This window comes from Nerophis ophidion, linkage group LG01, assembly GCF_033978795.1.
Source record: "Nerophis ophidion isolate RoL-2023_Sa linkage group LG01, RoL_Noph_v1.0, whole genome shotgun sequence".
Classification (NCBI taxonomy): Eukaryota; Metazoa; Chordata; class Actinopteri; order Syngnathiformes; family Syngnathidae; genus Nerophis; species Nerophis ophidion.
The window spans coordinates 72,134,712-72,158,942 of record NC_084611.1 but is presented as its reverse complement, the minus strand read 5'-3'; the positions used below and the strand labels follow the sequence as shown (position 1 = coordinate 72,158,942).

The 24,231-nt window shown below is 39.6% G+C and overlaps 1 protein-coding gene across 2 annotated transcripts; it reads left to right on the top strand.

Annotated features, from left to right (window-relative positions):
* Positions 1-64: 64 nt before the first annotated feature.
* LOC133559059 (leukocyte immunoglobulin-like receptor subfamily B member 5) lies at positions 65-22,444 on the top strand. Of its 2 annotated transcripts, none has more exons than XM_061910409.1 (11): positions 65-291; positions 398-543; positions 623-779; positions 9,281-9,625; positions 9,697-9,978; positions 14,397-14,423; positions 16,712-16,813; positions 17,495-17,525; positions 17,595-17,644; positions 17,706-17,740; positions 21,956-22,444. In XM_061910409.1, the coding sequence occupies exons 1-11, from the start codon at positions 228-230 to the stop codon at positions 22,031-22,033; spliced, it is 1,317 nt and encodes a 438-aa protein (XP_061766393.1). In that variant the 5' UTR covers positions 65-227; the 3' UTR covers positions 22,034-22,444. The 2 variants fall into 2 exon arrangements, with proteins under 2 accessions (XP_061766393.1, XP_061766384.1); XM_061910400.1 differs by having other exon boundaries at positions 71-291; positions 395-543.
* The last annotated feature ends 1,787 nt before the right edge of the window (positions 22,445-24,231 follow it).

Sequence of the window (24,231 nt, the reverse complement as noted above, 5' to 3'; positions counted from 1 at the left end):
AAGCTTTTTTTTTTTTTTACCACAGTGCCATCCGCTGTCGATATGTGTTGCATGTGTTGTGGTGGATTCCATAAAAGGAAGTGTGTTTACAGCCTTCCCCCCTGCTCTTCTACTCTTCAAGAGGATGTCATATGTATTAAGAAATCAGAGAGAGGAAGAGAAGGAGAGAGAACTCCTCTGGCTTACGGCAGCTTCTACCAGCATTTTTCTTCTTGAGTCAATCTAAGATGCACTGTGGGTCAGGTGGACAATCACCTTGGATACCGCTGCTCATTTTCTTAACGCTATGGGGTAAGCAGCTCTTCACTTTGCTTTGCATAGTTTTTACATATGCAGCCTCAAAGACGACTTGTGAAACTGATTGCTGTTGTGTTACATCCCCTTATTTACCTAGAAGGGCTGTCGGCGTCAACGTCTTCTCCCAGTCTGCCGGCGCCGAAACTCACCGTTCATTCCTGGTCCAAGGACTCTGTTGTCCTGGTCTGTCGGGCCTCAGAAGGCCAACGCGGAGTTTTCTTCTTGCTGTACAGCCGATACAGAGAGGTTTTTTTTGTTTCTAAGCTGTCATGTGTGGGCCTCCACTGGACTCTACTTGATTGTGTTTCTCTATTCATTCTTTAAGATGGACTCAATGGAATTAGAGTCTCCTTCAGAGGAGGTTCACTTCACCGTGCAACTCAAGAAGGGACCAGAACCTGAATTACTTTGCTGTTTGTACAGGAACCTGCAAGGCCTCTACAGTGCTTACAGTCCATTTTTACCTATACAGCACCCAAGAGGTGAGTGTGCCTTTAAAGGCCTACTGAAATGAGATTTTTTTATTTAAACGGGGATAGCAGGTCCATTCTATGTGTCATACTTGATCATTTCGCGATATTGCCATATTTTTGCTGAAAGGATTTAGTAGAGAACATCCACGATAAAGTTCGCAACTGGAGAAAAGCCCTGCCTTAACCGGAAGTCGCAGACGATGACTTCACATGTTGATGGCTCCTCATATATTCACATTGATTTTAATGGGAGCCTCCAACAAAAACAGCTATTTCGACCGAGAAAACGACAATTTCACCATTAATTTGAGCAAGGATTAAAGATTCGTGTTTGAGGATACAGTATTGATAGCGACGGACTAGAAAAAAAAAAAAAAAAAACGCGATTCAAATCGCGTTGCATTGAGACGGATTCATGTTTTTAGACACATTTACTAGGATAATTCTGGGAAATCCCTTATCTTTCTATTGTGTTGCTAGTGTTTTAGTGAGTTTAACAGTACCTGATAGTCGGAAGTGTACGTCCACGGCCTAGTGTCGACGTGCAGTGTCTCGGGGAAGTCGACGGCAGCTGTACGGGAAACCCAAGCTCAGCTGATATCCGGTAAGTGGCGACTTTTTAACCACAATTTTCTCACCGAAACCTGCTGGTTGACATGTAGTCCGGATCCATGTCCGCTCTGATCCATAGGAAAGTTTCACCTCGGTGAATTATAAACAAGGAATCACCGTGTGTTTGTGTGGCTAAAGGCTAAAGCTTTCCTATTCCGTCTTTGTACTTTGACTTCTCCAATATTAATTGAAAAAATTGCAAAAGATTCAGCAACACAGATCTCCAAAATAATGTGTAATTAAAGCAGACGTCTTTTAGCTGTGTGTGTGTGCAGCGCTCATATTCATAACAGCCCGTGACGTCACGCGTACACGTCATCATTACGCGACGTTTTCAAGAAAAAAGTCCCGGGAAATTTAAAATTGCAATTTAGTAAACTAAAAAGGCCGTATTGGCATGTGTTGCAATGTTAATATTTCATCATTGATATATAAACTATCAGACTGTGTGGTCGGTAGTAGTGGGTTTCAGTAGGCCTTTAAGATTTATTTTTGGAAAAGTCAGACATTTTACGCCAAACATCACACCATTGAGCAGCACTTAAAAAAACAAAAAACAAAAAACAAAAAAAAACAATCTGCACTGATTGTACTGCACATTTGGCATCAAATAATAAACACTCCCATCCGCCCTGGCTGCATGCAGGTGTTCCCTACAATTTCTCATTGTCCTCTGCGCTGTGGGTGTGTGTGTGTCGCGGTTGTCACATCCTGCATTTTGTGTATAGAAAGCTCCCGCCCACACACAAGATCAAACACAAGGCGTGCTGCTGACAGCAACTGCAGGTTTGTGGTGAAACCGCCTCACCATGCTACTATGCTAAATGGTAAATAGGAGAAACTGAAACATGATGTTGGTATATAACCATCAATACAAAGTCCACTCTTCTGGGAAGAGACCTTAAAGACCTACTGAAACCCACTACTACCGACCACGCAGTCTGACAGTTTATATATCAATGATGAAATATTAACATTGCAACACACGCCAATACGGCCTTTTTAGTTTACTAAATTGCAACTTTAAATTTCCCGCGGAGTTTCTTGTTGAAAACGTCGCAGAATGATGACGTGTGTTTGTGACGTCTCGGGTTGGAGGGGACATATTAGCCCAGCACCACTTACGGCTAAAAGTCGTCTCTTTTCATCGCATAATTACACAGTAATTTGGACATCTGTGTTGCTGAATCTTTTGCAATTTGTTCAATTAATAAAGGAGACGTCAAATTAGAAAGCTGTTGGTGGAAAGCGATGGATTGCAGCTGCCTTTAGCAACCGAGATACAGCCTCCGTTTCTTTGTTTGTTGTGAAGCTATAACACAGAGCGGTCAAGCGAACATGTTTGTTTACGTCAACCAGCAAGTTTTTGGATGGGAAAATTGTGATATTAAGTCGACTCTTACCGGAGACATTAGTGGATTATGGGACCTCCTGCAGCAGCTGTCAAAAAAGGCAGCTGTGAGTTTGGCTCCTCGGCTTCCCTGAGAGATACTGGCGTTCACCGCAGCCGACTTTGAGGTATGACTTTACAATCTCACTAAAACACTATTAAAACATTAAGCAGATAAGGGATCTTCCAGAATTATCTTAGTAAATGTGTCTAATTACATCTGAAATGCTCACACTGCTTCGGTCTAACTTTCCTCATCCACAAATCTTTCATCCTCGCTCAAATTAATGGGGAAATCGTCGCTTTCTCGGTCCGAATAGCTCTTGCTGCTTGAGGCTATAATTATAGACAATGTGAGGATGTGAGGAGCCCTACAACTCGTGACCTCACACGCACATCATCTGCTACTTTGGGTAAAGGCAAGGCTTTTTTATTAGCGACCAAAAGTTGCAAACTTTATCGTCGATGTTATATACTAAATGGGGATAGGTTGATTGGCAACACTAAATTGGCCCTAGTGTGTGAATGTGAGTGTGAATGTTGTCTGTCTATCTGTGTAGGCCCTGCGATGAGGTGGCGTACCCCGCCTTCCGCCCGATTGTAGCTGAGATTGGCACCAGCGCCCCCGGCGACCACAAAGGGAATAAGCGGTAGAAAATGGATGGATGGATGGATGGGTTGGAGGGGACATATTAGCCCAGCACCACTTACGGCTAAAAGTCGTCTCTTTTCATCTCATAATTACACAGTAATTTGGACATCTGTGTTGCTGAATCGTTTGCAATTTGTTCAATTAATAATGGAGACGTCAAATTAGAAAGCTGTTGGTGGAAAGCGGTGGATTGCAGCTGCCTTTAGCAACCGAGACACAACCTCCGTTTCTTTGTTTGTTGTGAAGCTATAACACAGAGCGGTCAAGCGAACATGTTTGTCCACGTCAACCAGCAAGTTTTTGGATGGGAAAATTGTGATATTAAGTCGACTCTTACCAAAGACATCAGTGGATTATGGGACCTCCTGCAGCAGCCGTAAAAAAAGGCAGTTGTGAGCTTGGCTCCTCGGCTTCTCTGAGAGACACTGGCGTTTACAGCAGCCATCCGACTTTGAAGTATGACTATACAATCTCACTAAAACACTATTAAAACATTAAGCAGATAAGGGATCTTCCAGAATTATCCTAGTAAATGTGTCTAATTACATCTGAAACGCTCACACTGCCACCGCCCCGAGCCGTCGCTTTTTCTTTTCTTTTTGTTTTTGTGCTTCAGTCTAACTTTCCTCATCCACAAATCTTTCATGCTCGCTCAAATTAATGGGGAAATCGTTGCTTTCTCGGTCCGAATAGCTCTTGCTGCTTGAGGCTATGATTATAAACAATGTGAGGATGTGAGGAGCCCTACAACCCATGATGTCACACGCACATCGTCTGCTACTTCCGGTAAAGGCAAAGCTTTTTATTAGCAACCAAAAGTTGCAAACTTTATCGTCGATGTTCGCTATTAAATCCTTTCAGCAAAAATAAGGCAATATCGTGAAATTATGAAGTATGACATATAGAATGGACCTGCTATCCCCGTTTAAATAAAACAATTCTAATTTCAGTAGGCCTTTAACATAAGGGGAACTGCACTTTTTGGGGGAATTTTGCCCATCGTTCACAATCACTACGAAAGATATGATGATGGATGGATTTTTTTGAATGCATTTCTAAATAATAAATAAATGTAAATAAAAGTCAGCTCACTGCCGAGCTCCACTATTTCACCCATAAAACCCAAATAAATAACCATTCAAAACCAACGATAATCAATTTACATTTCATGACTTCAATATTAAGTAAGTATTAGTGATAGATATTTTAAATACTTACGCAGACAAACTATTTATAGTGGCGCTGTAATCACTACCTGTGTCACCATGTTTATATCAGAGTGGTGTGCTGCTTCCTCGCTTCCTTGCTCCATGTAAGTTTTTCTAGATCATAAATCATAAGTCTCACCTGGACAGAAGAGATCTGAGTAGGTATTCCGACAAGTTGGTACACTTTGACTGCCATTCAGGACCAGACAATTACGAGAACAACACGATAAGCGCTTGTTACCCCCGCGCTCCCACCTCGTTTCTTTGTGAGGATTATGAGACATTTTTCACCTAAATAGGAAAATATCAACATCTTAGCAGGCGGCATCTTAATGACAGCAGACCTTGCACAGTAATATTTGTTGTATTATGTTGGTTGGCTCTCATAAAGTCTGCAGTGAGTGATAGTCAGTAATGAAGGAAAAAAAACAAATGTTATGATGCGTTTTTTGCTTAAAATTATTATGAATGTGCCCGTTACTAAATGACATACATACTTACAGTGTCTATATACAGTAAGACCTTAATGGAGGTGTTTGGATGTTTTTTTTTAAGGGCTTTGCAGGCGGAATTGCGCAACTCCCATAGGCTCCATTGTAAGCAAGAATTTTTGATTGCATTTATTTTATATTTAGAATGCAGAAAAATACCCAAAAAACCTCCATCGTCATGTCTCTCAAATAAAAAAACAACATTTTGGGGTGTGTCTGCAGAATGACTGGGAGTATCCAGTCATATTCAGCGTGCTTTGCAGTGGATATCTGTGTTTTCCATAACGGACCTGCGTTTTCATGAAATGTATACTTCTGACTGATTGTCATTCATCCAGCTCATTTTATTCTCAGGATATTGAATGGGTCACAACTGGATTGTTCAGGTTGAAACCGTTTTGCCTCATCAGTTCATGCTCAAGACTAGATAGGACAGCTCTAGTCTGGGAATGGTGTTGCCTCTAATTTAGGGGATAAATACCTGAATACCACACCATCCCATCAGACTATCTAGTCTTGAGTATGAGCTAATGAACCCTGCTTGTAGTTGTTTATTACAATGTATCAAATATTTGGTTCTATCATGTTTCAAACCGGGGTGTCCTGATTCGATATTGATATCGGATATCAATCTGATAACAGCCAAAAAAACATAGTATCAGATTATATAGGTAAAATCTCAAAGCAAGCAGTCCTGCAGCGCGTTTACTAAAGTTTGACAGCCAGTCACATCTCAAGTATGTATTTTAATGAAGTCATTTACAAAAATTAACATTTTACGCTATTAGCTACTCGAAACTAGCAGATACACAGCAGCTATAAGAAAGCAATTCTCCCGTCCAAAGGCAAAACCCAGTAGCTCAATTTTGGTCAAAACTGAGCTGATAATAATTTTGGAGTTCCTAGGTGATATGCTTTACATTAGTGTATGCGATATTGTAATTTGTTCCGTAAGTAAGCTGTTACGCGCATGGCAGGACCTAGCAACTACCACATAACCGCGTAGATACAACAGAAAAACCTAGTATCTCAAGGAACCAATCGGAGCTTCTTTGTCAGTCGCCTTATTGTCTTTAATGAGACATTTGCACGAATGGGGGCCGACGGTCAACCTGATTATGTGATATTATGGCACGAGGGGATATTTGGAAGATTGGCCCAGGACGTTGCAAGCACCTTCATTAAATGTATTGTTCTTGATTCTTCCCCTTGCATACTCTTTTGGGCAGACAAATGTGAAGGTCAAAATAAAAACTGGACGCTGTACACGGCTCTTGCCCAATGTGCAAACGCAGAATGGGGCCCACCCGAGATTGTGATAAAATATCTGGAGAAAGGGCACACGTTCATGAGAGCAGTTTCAATCCATGGCTCAATCGGCAAGAAAATGAAAGCTCAAGAAAACATCTATACGTTTGATGACTTTGTAAATCTTTGTAAGACAGCATCAAGATGGATTGGTTTTCCTTTGTTTTCTCAAAATCAGCTAGAAGTGAGTTACTAGGTTTTGCCTTTGGACGGGAGAATTGCACACAAGCTAGACATATGTAAAGTGTCCTTCATTGCAGTCAAAAACATAACGTGTCAATATACACACGTATAAAATAATTATAGTTGCATATTGCTTACCGAAACAAATTATCCAATGGAGAAGCATATTGGAAAGTATCCAGTATTAAATGTGTCTGCATCATTCTGCTTATTGCGTTATGAGAGTTTAAAGACTTTAAAGATTGTTTATTGTTCAACATAGGTGTCGCCAAAAAACAATTACCAGTAAACTTTTTTTTTTTTTTTGTTTTTACACATGTCTTGTCCAGCCACTCAGGCAACTCATTTTGTAGATGTAGATGCCCATATCTGCTATATAGAATTGCTTTACAAAAGTAAAGTGTGGGTTACTATTTTGTTGCCATATTTGCGTTTGGCTTTATTAAATGAAGCAATACATTCACAACTACACTTTACACTAAAGACATAAATCTGTTTCAGTAGAAATAGGTTAGTGTTTCTCATACATTCTATTGTTTTTTGTTTGAGTATTTTTATTTGATAAAGCCTTTTTTTTTTTTTACGTTTCACAATACATTATAATAAAACTGTGTATGATTTGTGCTTATATTGCATTGGTTTGGTATTGTTAACGACCAATACTTAAGGCTCCAGAATTGTGTCAAAAGTGAAAACATTCATTTATTATGTCAGGAGGCTCAATGTTTTTGCAATGCATTTAGCAGTACTGGAATATCTTAAACTATGCAAACACATTGTAAAACATTATCAACTAGAAAAGCAATACGAAATTTCCTGAAAAGATCGATGTAATTCAACCCATAACATTTGAGCTATAGCGGAATGAAAGAAACAAAGTAGACCCTTCTGTCATCTGCACTCTTTGTCTATGCGGGACTGCTAGCATGCACACACAAAACCATAAAAATAAAGAACCTCAGTTGTTACTTATCCCATTTCTGACATTTCCTGAAAGTTTAATCAAATCAACCCGTAACTTTGAGTTATTTTGTGAACGAACCAACGAACCAACCATCCAACTGAACAAACCAACAAATGAGCCAATGAACAATCTACTGAATGAACCTATAAACTAACCAACGAACCAACAAACAAAGCAGAGAATAAACTAACAAGCTAATGAGCAGGCCAACAAACAAAACAATGAAAATAAAAAAAGAAACAACCGACAAACCAACAAGCCAACGAAACAATGAACAAACCAACGAAAAAACAATCAAAAGAACCGACAAACTTACGAACAAACCAAAAAATGAACCAACTAACTAATGAACAAACCAGCAAACAAGCCAACGAATGAACCACTGAAGTCAAAATAGAAAGATCCAAAGAACAAACCAACAAACAAGCATACAAAACGAGCAAACAAATGAGCCAAGGAACGAAGGACTCAACGAATGAGCAAAAGAATAAGCCAACAAACAAACAAACTAATTTACAGACTAACAGCAAGGATTACATACAGTACATCCTGGCAGAGGTAAACATTAGGGTTGTGAATCTTTGGGTGTCCCACGATTTGATTCAATATCGATTCTTGGGGGTCACGATTCGATAATACATCAATTTATTCGATTCTCGATTTAAAAACGATATTTTTCCGATTCAAAACGATTCTGTATTCATTCAATACATAGGATTTCAGCAGGATCTACCCTAGTCTGCTGACATGCTAGCAGAGTAGTAGATTAAAAAAAAAAAGCTTTTACAATTGTAAAGGACAATGTTTTATCAACTGATTGCAATAATGCAAATGTGTTTTAACTATTAAACGAACCAAAAATATGACTTATTTTATCTTCGTGAAAACATTGGACATAGTGTGTTGTCAAGCTTATGAGATGCGATGCAAGTGTAAGCCACTGTGACACTATTGTTCTTTTTTTTTATTTTTATAAATGTCTAATAACTCCATGAGGGATTTTTAATCACTGCTATGCTGAAATTATAATTAATATTGATACTGTTGTTGATAATATTTATTTTTGTTTCATTACTTTTGGTTTGTTCTGTGTTGTGTTTGTGTCTCCTCTCAATTGCTCTGTTTATTGCAGTTCTGAGTGTTGCTGGGTCAGGTTTGGTTTTGGAATTGGATTGCATTGTTATGGTATTGCTGTGTAGTGGTTTGTTGGATTGATTAAAAAAATATATATATATTTTTTAAAAATGAGAATCGATTCTGAATCGCACAACGTAAACGATTCGATTCGTATTCAAATCGATTTTTCCCTACACCCCTAGTAAACATATAGTTCTATGGTGTTGACAAAATCATATTTTATTCATTTTTTTCTGAAAATGTATTTTATCATTTAACTTCTAACGCAACTTAGCGGACATTTCACAATGATTTTTTTTTTGTTACGCCAAGAAAGGAAAAAATAACCCCTTAGGGTGAAAACCAAAGTAGATTGTCATAATTTGTGCATCAAAATGTTAATTTTCTTTATATCAGATTCAAGTCAAATGGCCAATTCTACTCCAGATGCCTTACTATATACCAAATAGGACATGTAGAAAATGAATGAATGGTTGGAAAGACACAGATCTAAGATCAGGAGTCCAACTACTCAATTAATAAAAATATGTTCCTACTAATACTTATAGTTTCCTTACCCCGGCAGGTGTTTCCCCAACGTCAGCCATTCCCTCCTTGCCTCCTCCCGTCTTATCGGTGGATCCCCCAGGTGGCGTGGTAAACCATGGCACCATGTTGTCCTTCAGCTGTTCTGCTCCAGGCCTTGTCCAGTCTGGTCACAAACACACCTCCTTCCTTTTGGTGAGGGGTGGTTCAGGAGGAGAGGCTCAGGCCGTCCAGGGATCAAACTTGGAATCCCAACCCGGACTCTTCAGCATGGGGCCGATGAAGCAGGGACAGGACGGCGAATATACGTGCTTCTACCAGGTCACTAGTAGAGAGGAAGTGGTTAATTCAAGTGTCAGCAACACCGTTCAAATCACAGTAAAAGGTTATTGTTCTCAAATATATTAGTCAGCATATTTCATGCTGACTAATCTTAACTGTGCTGTTTATGTCCAGACGAGCTGCCAGTGCCCACCCTCAGTCTCCAGCAACACGCACAGGTGTGGCACATGCTCTGCACGGGGTCCCCCGCATACCCAGGTGCGCTGTTCAACCTGTACCTGCTGGACGGGCAACTTCCTGTCTCCAGTTATCGTGTACAAGCCACTGGCCATGAGACCACGTTCCCTGTGCCGGTGCAGGACACACTGGTGGCCTCCTACCAGTGCCAGTACAGCCTCCTCTTGGGAGGGAAGTGGACTGATTCTGAACGCAGCCGCCCCCTAATGATTTCAAGAGGTACTGACATACTGTGTGTAGGGATAAGGTCATTTATTATGAAATGCAATTATTCACAATTAAATACTATGATATTTTACATACAATTGTACATACATATATGATATACCGTATATATAATTTCAAATACATTTAAATTAGTTTCAATATTTTTTTTATTGAATCCTGAAATCCCAATACAACTACAAACCCCGTTTCCATTTGAGTAGGGAAATTGTGTTAAATGTAAATATAAACGGAATACAATGATTTGCAAATCATTTTCAACCCGTATTCAGTTGAATATGCTACAAAGACAACATATTTGATGTTCAAACTGATAAACATTTTGTTTTTTGCAAATAATCATTAACTTTAGAATTGGATGCCAGCAACACGTGACGGAGAAGTTGGGAAAGGTGGCAATTAATACTGATAAAGTTGAGGAATGCTCATCAAACACTTATTTGGAACAGGCTAATTGAAAACAGGTGGGTGCCATGATTGGGTATGAAAACACCTTCCCAAAAAATGCTCAGTCTTTCACAAGAAAGGATGGGGCGAGGTACACCCCTTTGTCCACAACTGTGTGAGCAACTAGTCAAACAGTTTAGGAACAACATTTCTCAAAGTGCAATTGCAAGAAATTTAGGGATTTCAGCATGTATGGTCCATAATATCATCAAAAGGTAAAAAAAGAAACCACTCCACGTAATCGGCATGGCCGGAAACCCACATTGAATGAAAAACCGCCATCAATCTCTAAAGGATATCACCACATGGGCTCAGGAACACTTCAGAAAACCACTGTTACTAAATACAGTTCGTCGCTACATCTGTAAGTGCAAGTTAAAGCTCTACTATGCAAAGCGAAAGCCATTTATCAACAACATCCAGAAACGCCGCCGGCTTCTCTGGGCCCGAGATCATCTAAGATGGACTAATGCAAAGTGGAAAAGTGTTCTGTGGTCTGACGAGTCCACATTTCAAATTGTTTTTGGAAATATTCGACATCGTGTCATCCGGACCAAAGGGGAAGCGAACCAACCAGACTGTTATCGACGCAAAGTTCAAAAGCCAGCATCTGTGATGGTATGGGGGTGCATTAGTGCCCAAGGCATGGGTAACTTACACATGTGTGAAGGCACCATTAATGCTGAAAGGTACATACAGGTTTTGGAACAACATATGCTGCCATCTAACCGCCGTCTTTTTCATGGACGCCCCTGCTTATTTCAGCAAGACAATACCATGCAACATTCAGCATGCGTTACAACAGCATGGCTTTGTAAAAAAAGAGTGCAGGTACTTTCCTGGCCCGCCTGCAGTCCAGACCTGTCTCCCATGGAAAACGTGTGGCGCATTATGAAGCGTAAAATACGACAGCGGAGACCCCGAACTGTTGAACGACTGAAGCTCTACATAAAACAAGAATGGGAAAGAATTCCACTTTCAAAGCTTCAACAGTTAGTTTCCTCAGTTCCCAAACGTTTGAGTGTTCTTCAAAGAAAAGGTGATGTAACTCAGTGGTGAACATGCCCTTTCCCAACTACTTTGGCACGTGTTGCAGCCATGAAATTCAAAGTTAATGATTATTTGCAAAAAAAAAAAAAAATTAAGTTTATGAGTTTGAACATCAAATGTGTTGTCTTTGTAGCATATTCAACTGAATATGGGTTGAAAAGGATTTGCAAATCATTGTATTCCGTTTATATTTACATCTAACACAATTTCCCAACTCATATGGAAATGGGGTTTGTATATTGAAACTCCTTAACTCTAAACTTACTGAGTTAAACTAAAGAAAAGTAATGAAATACAATATTAATGAATACAATAAAAACAGCAATATTTGTGTAAACCTCACTTTTCATGATTTTCTAAAAAACAAATGTGTACTATTTGTATTTGAATATAAACAACATTTCAAAGTATCAAATACCAATTTTAGGTGTTTCTGATCTGATATAGAGTTAAGTTAAAGTACCACTGATTGTCACACACACACTAGGTGTGGTGAAATTACTCTCTGCATTTGACCCATCCTGTTAAGACCAGATCAAGGAGGTGACCCCAGGATGCAGAGACAGGAGGCAAGGTAGAATTACAAATAGGGAAACATTTAATAATTCCCAAAAGTGTAACAAAAGGTGATTGGGCAGAAGTGCACACTAGCGATGGTTCCGGCAACACAGATGCATCGTCGCATGCTTCGAGCTCATAGAGCAAAACCCTGTGCCGGTGCACGTACTGCTTTTTGAAAGTCACGTGACCGATCATGAGCTGTTTCGGTCACGTGACCGATACAGCGAACTGTGTCACACTGACGCGTGTGCGCCAAACTGTGTTTATAAGGAAGCGCATCCGTCAACGAGATGCTGCTGCCAACAGAATCGCCGCACTTCTGTCGTTGGTCATTTTTAATTTATCGTCAGTGACAGCTAATCCCTTCAATACCTCAGTTGGTAGAGTGGAGGGCTCTAGTAGCTTATGCTGAGTTCCTTAGGGCACTGGTTCAAATCCAGTTCAATGGGTCACTCATTACGTTTTTACCATGAATTGACCCCGACTTAAACGAGTTGAAAAACTTATTCGAGTGTTACCATTTAGTGGTCAATTGTACGGAATATGTACTGTAATGTGCAATCTACTGATAAAAGTGTCACTCAATCAATCAACAGAGCATATTCAGAGCGCATGTAAAAAAAAAAAAAAAATTCTCAGTCTATCTGCAGTCTAAAACATCACATTTGTCAATATAAACAACTATCAACTAATTATACTTGTATATTGCGTATTAGGAAGTAAGAACAAACGTGTGCGAATCATTCAACTTATTGCATCATGAGCTTAACTTAATCAATCAATCAAAGTTTATTTATATAGCCCTTAATCACAAGTGTCTCAAAGGGCTGCACAGGCCACAACGACATCCTCAGCTCAGATCCCACATCAAAGCAAGAAAAAACTCAACCCAATGGGATACAATAAGAAACCTTGCAGTGCTTCTCAGTAATTTTCAGTCAAAACCTTCTTGGAGAACATCCTTTTTTCAGTTACTTACTCATTCACTGTTGTGTTACAGATTGAGTACAAACAAATGTGTTGAAAATTACTATTAAAAGAAAAGAGTTAAGGTTGAATAAGATCAGTTTTTTCTTACTCCTTTTCGGACTTGGTTTTAATGAGAAACTGAAAACGTGATAAATCATACTGTATTTGTATGGGTGTTCAAAATAAACTAGGGCCATAACCATTAGGAGTGTATAAAAATATACATTTTCAGATCAATCGCTATTCTTATGATTCTTAATCGATTAAAAAAAATAAAAAATCTAATTTTAATGTATTTATTGTTTTATTTTATTTTATTTTATTTCCAATCTGTCCTTTATTAATTTTTTGGGGTATGCTTGTATTAAACAAAACCAGTTTGCGTTTACATAATAGAGAAATTGATAAGAGCTGTTCAATCATCCAATGCTATTAAAAAAAAGTATAGAATTGGGATTAAAAATCGTTTATAATCGAGAATCAATTCTGAAGCAATCAATCAATGTTTATTTATATAGCCCCAAATCACAAATGTCTCAAAGGACTGCACAAACCACTACGACTACAACATCCTCGGAAGAACCCATATAAGGGCAAGGAGAATTCACACCCAGTGGGCGCCAGCGACAATGATGACTATGAGAAACCTTGGAGAGGACCGAAAGCAATGGATGTCGAGCGGGTCTAACATGATACTGTGAAAGTTCAATCCATAGTGGCTCCAACACAGCCGCGAGAGTTCAGTTCAAAGCGGATCCAAGACAGCAGCGAGAGTCCCGTCCACAGGAAACCATCCCAAGCGGAGGCGGATCAGCAGCGTAGAGATGTCCCCAACCGAGACACAGGCGAGCGATCCATCCTAGGTCCCGACGAGCTGTCCATCCTGGGTCCCGACTCTGGACAGCCAGTACTTCATCCATGGTCATCGGACCGGACCCCCTCCACAAGGGAGGGGGGGACAGAGGAGAAAAAGAAAAGAAGCGGCAGATCAACTGGTCTAAAAAGGAAGTCTATTTAAATCGAATCTTTACCACCCATGAATCCAATCAAATTGTGTGGTGCCCAATGATTCACAGCCCTAATAACCATATTGTGTATGATCAATATTGGTATTTGCCAATACGCAAGGCTCCAATATTGGTATGGTATTGGAACTGAAGAAGTAGTATCGGGTCACCAATAATTACAGTGTCGCAACAAGATTTTTTACAAAACCGTATGCAGAATTTTTTGCATATAAATTGCGTTTTTTTAATGGATGCTGTGATTCTATCCACAAGCAGTATCCAGTCTTTTCAGTAGTTTGCTTAACTATGTGTAAAGTTTCCTTCTATATTATCGGTGATGTGTACTTCATGTAAAAAGTGACCATCTTGTCGTTTCAGGTCTTCCCCCACCACCATCAACACCAGGTAATATTACATGAATACAAAGACTTCATACTCTAGCACAGGGGGTCTCAAACACGTGGCCCGCGGGACGTTATTTTGCAGCCTGCACCTTGATGTGAAAATTTCGGATGTTATTTTGCGGCCCGCACCTTCATGTGAAAATTTAAGGTTGGTGCGGCCCGCGAGTTTTATATGAATGGCGCTTTACATTGTCATGAAATGTTATTTCCTCGATTTTGCCGGGATACTCCCAATTTTCAGTGCCACTCCAGGAGTTTTCGCTCTCCCGAATTTCATCCAAACAACAATATTAAGGGGGCACTGCCTTTAGTGTCCTGTACAAACTGTACAAACAGCGTGCCAACCCATCCACATATTGTAATTGACTTCTGTGGACGCAGCAAGCGACTGCAAGACATAGTTCAGGGGTGGGCATTACGTCGATCGCGATCGACTGGTCGATCTCGGAGGGTGTGTCAGTCGATCTCAAGCCAGGCATTAAAAAATATACATAAAAATGAGCAATCATCAATCATACCAAGACTTCACTTTCGTCAGTTGTTTGACATTCTCGGCACCCGAGGATCTTGTGAGATGACGCTGGCTGCTGCGAGCTCATATCTAAGAAAAAAAATCACTAACAGGGCGGACGCAGAGAAACACATTTTATTTCTAGAGACTCCGTACCTACTGTCAAAACTCTAAAGACCGACTGCACAGTTGCTGTCTTCACCATAAAAGACCTGCTTCATCCTGCCTGTGCTAACAAAATAAGAGTCTCAGAAAGCTAGCGTGCACAAGCTAGCAAGCTACGGAGTTTGATGCCAATGTATTGCTCCCCCGCCCTCAGCGACCGCTTTCTCACTTGCTTGCCCACCCGCACACTCACTGACATCACTCACCTGCTGCCAGACATTAAAGGGCCACACACATATGCTACTCTCATGACAAAGTGTTTGAAAACGAGTTTGCAAGTTGGACAAATGAGATGCCAAATCCAACCACTTTCATGTGGTATTGGACAGAAAGGAGGACTTTTTTTCCCCTCCATTTGAAAATGCGTACGTTATCAGCACCACTGTCTAATTCCAATCAATGCAAGTCATCAGAATCAAATACACCAACTTATATTCTTGTCTTCATGAAAGAAAGGAATCTATGTGTGTTAAACATGCTTGTATTATCATTAAACACCATTAACTTGTTAACAAAAATGTCTTTTTCATAAATAAATAAATATAAATTATAAATAGGAATGAGGTAGATCTCCTCGACTTGGTCAATTGAAAAGTAGCTCGCCTGCAGAAAAAGTGTGAGCGCCCCTGACATAGTTGATCAACAGCCACACAGGTCACAGTGAGGGTGGCCATATCGACAACTTTATCACTGTTACAAATATGTGCCACACTGTGAACCCACACCAAACAAGAATGACAAATTAATTTTGGGAGAACATCAGCACTGTAACACAACATAAACACAACAGAACAAATACCCAGAATCCTATGCAGCCCTAACTCTTCCGGGCTACAATATACACCCCCGCTCCCTCCCACCCCGCCCCCTAATGTAGCCTGGAAAAGTTGGGCTGCATTGGATTCTGGGTATTTGTTTTGTTGTATTTATGTTGTGTTACGGTGCAGATGTTCTCTCAAAATGTGTTTGTCATTCTTGTTTGGTGTGGGTTCACAGTGTGGCACATATTTGTAACAGTGATTAAGTTGTTTATACGGCCACCCTCAGTGTGAACATGAATTGATTAACGTGGACTTAAACAAGTTGAAAAACTTATTCGGGTATACCATTTAGTGGTCAATTGTACGGAATATGTACTGAACTGTGCAATTTACTAATAAAAGTTTCAATCAATCAATCAATCAGTCTTGCAGTCACTTCTGTGGCTCAGCAGAAGCCTCTTACAATATGTAACTAGGCCGGCACACTGATTGTATGGTGGAAAAGCAGACGAGACGGCAGGTTGTAAAGTACGCCAAAGACAGTGCCATCACGGCACACCCTTAATATTGTTGTCCGGGTGAAAACCGGGAGAAAGATTGCCCCGGGAGATTGTCGGGAGGGGCACTGATAATCGGGTGTTTCCCGGAAAGATCGCTAGAATTGGCGAGTATGTTGCTAGGGCGGGAAAGCCTTTCAAAGAAGGTGAATTCATTAAAAAGTGCATGTTAGTTTTTTTAAAGAAATATTTTCTTGCGGCCCAGCCTCACCCAGTTTCTGCATCCAGTGGCCCCCAGGTAAATTGAGTTTGAGACCCCTGCTCTAGCATATATCTATGTCACGTGTGTGTGTAGATGTTCCAGGGGTGGACTGGCCTCTTGTTCTAGGCTCTCTCTCTGCTGTGGTGCTCTTCTTATTCTCAGTGGCACTGGTGGCTTTCGCAGTACACAAAAAAGGTATTTCACCGTCGACCTCTGCTCTGTTTAATTTTTTAACCTGCAGTCGCGATCAAAAATGTACATACACTTGTAAAGAACATATTGCCGTGGCTCTCTTGATTTCCCAATATTTTCTACAACTCTTATTTTTTGTGATAGAGTGATTGAAGCACAACCTTGTTGGTCACAAAAAACATTCATGAAGTTTGGTTCTTTTATGAATTTATCATTGGTCTACTGAAATTGTGAGCAAATCTTCTGGGTCAAAAGTATACATACAGCAATGTTAATATTTGGTTACATGTCCTTTGGCAAGTTTCACTGCAGTAAGGCACTTTTGGTAGCCATTCACAAGCTTCTGGCAAGCTTCTAGTTGAATTTTGGACCACTCCTTTTGACAAAATTGGTGGACAATGCTGAAGGAACAAGTCCATGTCAGAAAACCAACACATTTAGCTGAACTGCAGCAATTTTGTCAAAAGGAATGGTCCAAAATTCAACTAGAAGCTTGCCAGAAGCCTGTAGATGGCTACCAAAAGTGCCTTATTGCAGTGAAACATGTTTATTCCTTCAGCATTGTCCACACATTTAAGTGATGACTTTGGGAAGGCCATTGTAAAATCTTAATTCTAGTCTGATTTAGCAAACTTTTGATCACAACTTTAAGTGTGATTTTCATGTATTTTGTTTTGTTTTAAGTAAAAGCAGCAGCGGAGGAAAAGAAGAAAAGGTATTACAATTATAGTTGTTAATACATGTCTTAAATAGAGAGGAATGACCCTTTTGTTTAATGATGTAGGCAAGAAGCAAAGTTTTGGACACAGGTTCATGGCAAGGACCATGTGGTTGGTGAGTCCAACATGATCTTCTCCAGATTTGGATGACCGGACTGACAATATTGTTTCGGCAGACCTTACCGTCAGATGTTCCAGCGTCACCTCCCAGGTAATTATTAATCAGCAGCTATAACTTCACTTGGCAACAACAACAACATCTGCACACTGATTAATAGATAAGCTTTGTTGTTTATTCCAACCTTTGTAACTACCTTTGCACATACTCAGATAACCAGTTGAGCCTGACAATAAAAGTCCAATTGAGTTTGTCCTTAGAATCCCTCTTCCGCCATTCTAGTCACTGCCGTTGTGTCCTTGGGCAAGGCACTTTACCCACCTGCTCCCAGTGCCACCCACACTGGTTTAAATGTAACTCAGATATTGGGTTTCACTATGTAAAGCGCTTTGAGTCACTAGAGAAAAGCGCTATATAAATATAATTCACTTCACTTCACTCTCACCGTTCGGGGTCAGTTTGTCTGCGTGTGTATCTGAAAAAGACGTTTTGAAGACTGAAACAAAACGATAAAATATCACCAACAAGTAGGCCTTGTGTGCTATTGTTTGATTGATTGATTGAAACTTTTACTAGTAGATTGCACAGTTCAGTACATATTCCGTAAAATAGCCCACTAAATGGTAACACCCGAATAAGTTTTTCAACTTTTTTAGGTCGGGGTCCACGTAAATCAATATATGGTTGTTTGCTTAGCTAGTATGTAGCTGCTAGCTCCTAAGAGCTTGCAGCTACAAGTCTGAGGTTCAAGTCGAACCTCGGATTCAAGAGGAGCAATGTGGATTCCCTCGCAGTCGTGGAACAACAGACCAGCTCTTTACTTTTGCGTGAATCCTGGAGAAGGCCTGGGAGTATGCTTATTCAGTCTACATGTGCTTTGTGGATTTGGAGAAAGCGTATGACCGGGTCCCCCGGGAGATCTTGTGGGAGGTGCTGAGGGAGTACAGAGTGAGAGGAGCCCTGCTGAGGGCCATCTATTCTCTGTACAACCAAAGAGAGAGTTGTGTCTGGGTGGTTGGATCCGTTTCCAGTGGGGGTTGGTCTCCGCCAGGGCTGCGCTCTGTCACCTATCTTGTTTGTGATTTTCATGGACGGGATTATCTAGGCAGAGTCGTGACCATGGCAAAGGTTGCGTCACTGCTATTTGGATATGATGTGTTCCTGATGGCACCTTCGGTTCGTGACCTTCAGCTCTCACTGGATCAGTTCGCAGCCGAGTGTTCAGCGGCTGGAATGAGGATCAGTATCTCCAAATATGAGGCCATGGTTCTCAGCAGAAAACCGATGGTTTGTACAATCCAGGTAGAGGACGAGACTTTGTCCCAGGAGAAGGAGTTTAAGTATCTCGGGGTCTTGTTCACGAGTGAGGGAAAGATGGAGAAAGAAATCAGCCGGTGAATCGGAGCAGCTGAGGCAGTATTGCAGTCTCTCTGCCACACTGTTGTGACGAAACGAGAGCTTTGCCTTCTGGCTCAGCTCTCGGTCTACCAAGCTATCTACATTCGTACTCTCACCTAATGTCATGAAGTGTGGGTCATGACAGAAAGAATAAGATCGCGGATACAAGGAGCGGAAATGAGTTTCCTCAGAAGGGTGGCTGGCATCTCCCTTAGAGATAGGGTGAGAAGTTCAGTCACCCGAGAGAGACTCGGCGTAGAGTTGCTGATCCTTCGCTTGGAAAGGAGCCATCTTATTTGGGTCGGGCATCTTGTGCGGATTCCTCACAAGCATCTCCCTAGAGAGGTCCTCGTTGCACGTCCCACTGGCAAGGGACCCCGCGGCAGACCAAGGACCAGATGGGGGGATTACATGTCCTCTCTGGCCTGGAAACACTTCGGGATTCCCCTGGAGGAAGTTGCTAATGTTGCTCTGGAGAGGGAAGTCTGGGGGTCTCTGCTGGAGCTGTTGTCCCCGCGACCCGATTCTGGATAAGCGGTTAAAGATGGATGGATAGATGAAAAAGACTTCACTGAAACACATGAAAATACCAACCTCCTTGGAGGAAATTTAAATGTTAACTGGCTGTCCAGCTTTGCACAAGTAAACACGCTGCATGACTGCTTGTATCGGAATTCATATCGAAGATTTTAGATGCAAGCCAATATAATCCGATACTTTTTTGGCTGATATCGACCGATATCCAAAGTCAATACCAGATCAAGACACTCCTAAACACTAGCACAAACTATAGCTGTGTGAGCTACCGCACTCACATTTTGACAGCAATATCATGCTAGTTTAGCCAATTAGCTAAAAAACCAAACAAAATTTCTCACAATTAGGCAGAGGTTTTTAACCTTTTTGACCACGGGGCCCAACTTGTCCACTACAGAGTGGCTTGAGTGACTCTTGATTCTATTCATATCTAATCTTCTTTCAGTTTACAACATTGTCAAGATATGAAAGCATGTGTAAATCACAAAAATTATTTATTCAACACATAAACCTTAGGCTTAGGTCAGGCTAATTAAAAAACAAAACAAAAAAAAACAAATATACTGCGTGAGATGGGACGAAAAATACATTTACATACAATTATGTTGTACTAAAATGAATAATCTAAATTAATGCAAATGTTTAACTGAACTGTCAATATAATTTAAGTGCAAATGAATCACCACTTCAGTCAACGTTTTTGCACTTAAGAAACTTCTCTATGACTCAGACTTCTTCTGTTTGATGTTGTCATTACTGCCACAAGTGGTGGAAAAGGGTATTACAAGAATATTTTTTGGCGGCCTAACCATATTGGGCCTTATTATTAGGAAACACTGCTCTAGGGTACATATTTGTTAGTTCTAACATCTTTAAAACGTCAATTTTGCACTACAGAGTGGCTGGGGTAACTCTTTATTTTATTCATATTCAATAATAATATCTGATTTACTTTCAGTTCACAAGATTGTCATGATATGAAAGCATATGTAAATAACAAAGATTATTTATTTAACACATAAACCTTGGTCTTAGGTTAGGCTAATTTAAAAAAAATAATTAACCAAATATACTGCATAGGATGGGACGAAAAATACATTTACATACAATTATGTCATGCTAAAATGAATAAATTAAATTAACGATGCAAATATTTCTTAACTAAAGTGTCAATATAATTTAAGTGCAAATATTTACACAGCTTCACCACTTTAGTCACCATTTTTGCGCTTAAGAAACTTCTCTATGACTCAGACTTCTTCTGTTTGATGTTGTCATTACTGCCACAAGTGGTGGAAAAGTGTATTACAACTGAGTACCAGACCACGACTGAAAAACTGATATTTTTTGGCGGCCCAATCATATTGGGCCTTATGGTTAGTTCAAACATCTTTTAAAAGTCAATTTTGCACTACAGAGTGGCTGGAGTGACTCTTGATTTCATTCACATTCAATAATTATGTCTAACCTACTTTTGTTTACAACATTGTCATGATATGAAAGCACGTGTAAATCACAAAGATTATTTGTTTAACACATAAACCTTAGGCTTAGGTCAGGCTAATTATTATTATTATTTTTTTTTTTTTACCAAATATACTGCGTAAGATGGGACAACATTTTTTTTTATACATACAATCATGTCGTTGACTAAATTAACAATGCAAATGTTTAACTAAAGTGTCAATATAATTTAAGTGCAAATATATATACAGCTTCACCACTTTAGTCACCATTTTTGCGCTTAAGAAACTTCTTTATGACTCAGACTTCTTTTGTTTGATTTAGTCAATACTGCCACAAGTGGTGGAAAAGTGTATTACAACTGAGTACCAGACCATAGTAGAAAAACCTATATTTTTTGGCGGCCTAATCATATTGGGCCTTATTGTTAGGAAACACTGCTCTAGGGTACATATTTATTAGTTCGAACAACTTTAAAAAGTCAATTTTGCACCATTGGGACTTTTAAAAAAGTTGATTGAGTAAGCTTGAATTTGAGTGATAAAAACAGCATCAAGTCTTGAAATAAACAACTGATTATTTTCATGTGCATGAAGTATTCTATAGGCACTACCCAAAAGACAGCTGTAATGTTTTGAACAGTTGCCCTAGCAACAGTAGCGACGCTATTCTCTCTCTCTTAGAAGCTAGCCATCTGTCTGATTTGGAAGCTGGCATCGCCAGGCCAAATTATTACCAATTGTTGCCTCATAGAGAACCTCAGCTGTACACATTGAATTTGCTAATGCACTTTCTTTACCAAGCGGAGATGTAAGCTGTGCAGAAAATAGAAGTCCTGGTGCAGGAAATGATTTCACGCTGGGCTCGCTCGCAGCTTGCGCTCTGTGATTGTATTGATGTTGTGTGCAGGAATGGGCCACTGGGAACTCAACCTCCAGATCGCCGTTATGGAACTCCCTCTCCTCGTTCACCGGCCCCGTCCATTAGAACTCTCACTCTCTTTGGTGTATTTATACTTTATTACAGTATATCTATGTAGCATCCGCTGCCTTTAGCACAGCAGGACAGGAAAAGCAATTTTCACAAGTTCCTTTTTCATGCGACGCGGCACACTTGTACTTATAATTAGACTGAATAAACAGTTATACTGAAACACAAGCTATTTGCTTGTGGCAATTATCGATGTTTTATTTTGTTGTTGTTTTTTTTATAGGGTTATTCCTATTGTTACGTGTGGTGAGGTTCAAACCTGGAGAGATACTGGCATTGAAAAAAATGTTAATCTTAATGTTATAAAACAAGAAAAATAAGTGAACAATTCATTCTGGGTAAAATGGTTGTTTTCAAATCCTTCTTGTTCAGATTTCATTTTTTTAATAATAAAAACAAATAAAAACACCTGTGGTCTTACTGTTTTTTTTTTTTGTATAAACTACCGTATTTCCTTGAATTGCCGCATGGGGGCTAATTAATTTAAAACCTCTTCTCACTCCTGCGCTTACCAAAGGCATGCGGTAAAAGTAAGCATGCGCTAATTATTTTAAAACCTCTTCCCACTCCGGCACTTACCAAAGGCATGCAGTAAAAAATTGACTGTGATGCAAGCTTCGACCTTAAATCCTACTGAATAGCTCTTAATCTTCTTCCCTTTATGCGATTTCAAATTACCGGTATTGAAATCAGCCTCCTCCATTTTGAAAATGATGACAGGGGAAGTGTCACGAGTTTGACCAGGCGGTAATACTAAGCATGCGCTAATTATTTTGCGAATTCAAGGCAGCCGCATACTATATACCCTGCGGCAATTCAAGGAAATATGGTATGTAAAAACTGCGCAACTCTCAGATTAATCCTTTTTTTATTGTATGATTATTAAGACTAATGAAATCACACTTACTGTACAATAAATTTATTTCCCAGGATGTAGAGGACAAAGTCATGGTGTAAATGTTTTGCTAAATAAGCATGAAATAGTTAAAGTAATTTCACCACACACAAAGTGTGGTGAAATTACCCTATGCATTTGACCCATCCCCTTGTTCCACCACCTGGGAGGTGAGGGGAGCAGTGAGCAGCAGTGGTGGCCGTGCTGGGGAATCATTTTGGTGATATAACCATGACCGTGACCTTAAACAATTCCAACCCTTGATGCTGAGTGCCAAGCAGGGAGCTAATGGGTCCCATTTTTATAGTCTGACTCGGCCGGGCTTCGAACTCATGACCTACCGATCTCAGGGCGGATACTCTAACCACAAGGCGACTGAGCATGGATATAATGGATGTACAAAGTTGGTTAGAATCCAAATAGTTACTTGAGTAACGGTAAGTATTCAGTGAAAAAAGCATAATTACTGGGTAACTGGTGAGTAACTTTTCATTGATTTAGTAGGTATTTTTTAATGCTACTTGCATTATAACCGTAGTTCACATTTTACAGTCACTTATGTTATAATAAGACAGGGGTCACCAACGCGGTGCCCGCGGGCACCCGGTAGCCCGTAAGGACCAGATTAGTAGCCCGCTGGCCTGTTCTAAAAATAGCTCAAATAGCAGCACTTACCAGTGAGCTGCCTCTATTTTTTTAAAATTGTATTTATTTACTAGCAAGCTGGTCTCGCTTTGCTCGACATTTTTAATTCTAAGAGGGACAAAACTCAAATAGAATTTGAAAATCCAAGAAAATATTTTAAAGACTTGGTGTTCACTTGTTTAAATAAATTCATTTATTTTTTTACTTTGCTTCTTATAACTTTCAGAAAGACAATTTTAGAGAAAAAAATACAACCTTAAAAATAATTTTAGGATTTTTAAACCCATATAACTTTTTACATTTTAAATTCCTTCCTCTTATTTCCTGACGATTTAAATCAATGTTCAAATATTTTTTTCATTTATTGTAAAGAATAATAAATACATTTTAATGTAATTCTTGATTTTAGCTTCTGTTTTTTCGACAAAGAATATTTGTGAAATATTTCTTCAAACGTATTATGATTAGAATTAAAAAAAAATATTCTGGCAAATCTGGAAAATCTGTAGAATCAAATTTAAATCTTATTTTAAAGTCTTGAATTTCTTTTAAAATTTTTGTTCTGGAAAATCTAGAAGAAATAATGATTTGTCTTTGTTAGAAATATAGCTTGGTCCAATTTGTTATATATTTAACAAAGTACAGATTGGATCTT

Bases quoted from the DNA above. Each gene is read 5' to 3' on its own strand.
- LOC133559059 (XM_061910400.1), top strand. From the start codon at position 228: ATGCACTGTGGGTCAGGTGGACAATCACCTTGGATACCGCTGCTCATT. The intron at 292-394 runs GTAAGCAGCTCT...TTATTTACCTAG, and splicing joins CATTTTCTTAACGCTATGGG to AAGGGCTGTCGGCGTCAACG. The intron at 780-9,280 runs GTGAGTGTGCCT...TTACCCCGGCAG, and splicing joins ACCTATACAGCACCCAAGAG to GTGTTTCCCCAACGTCAGCC.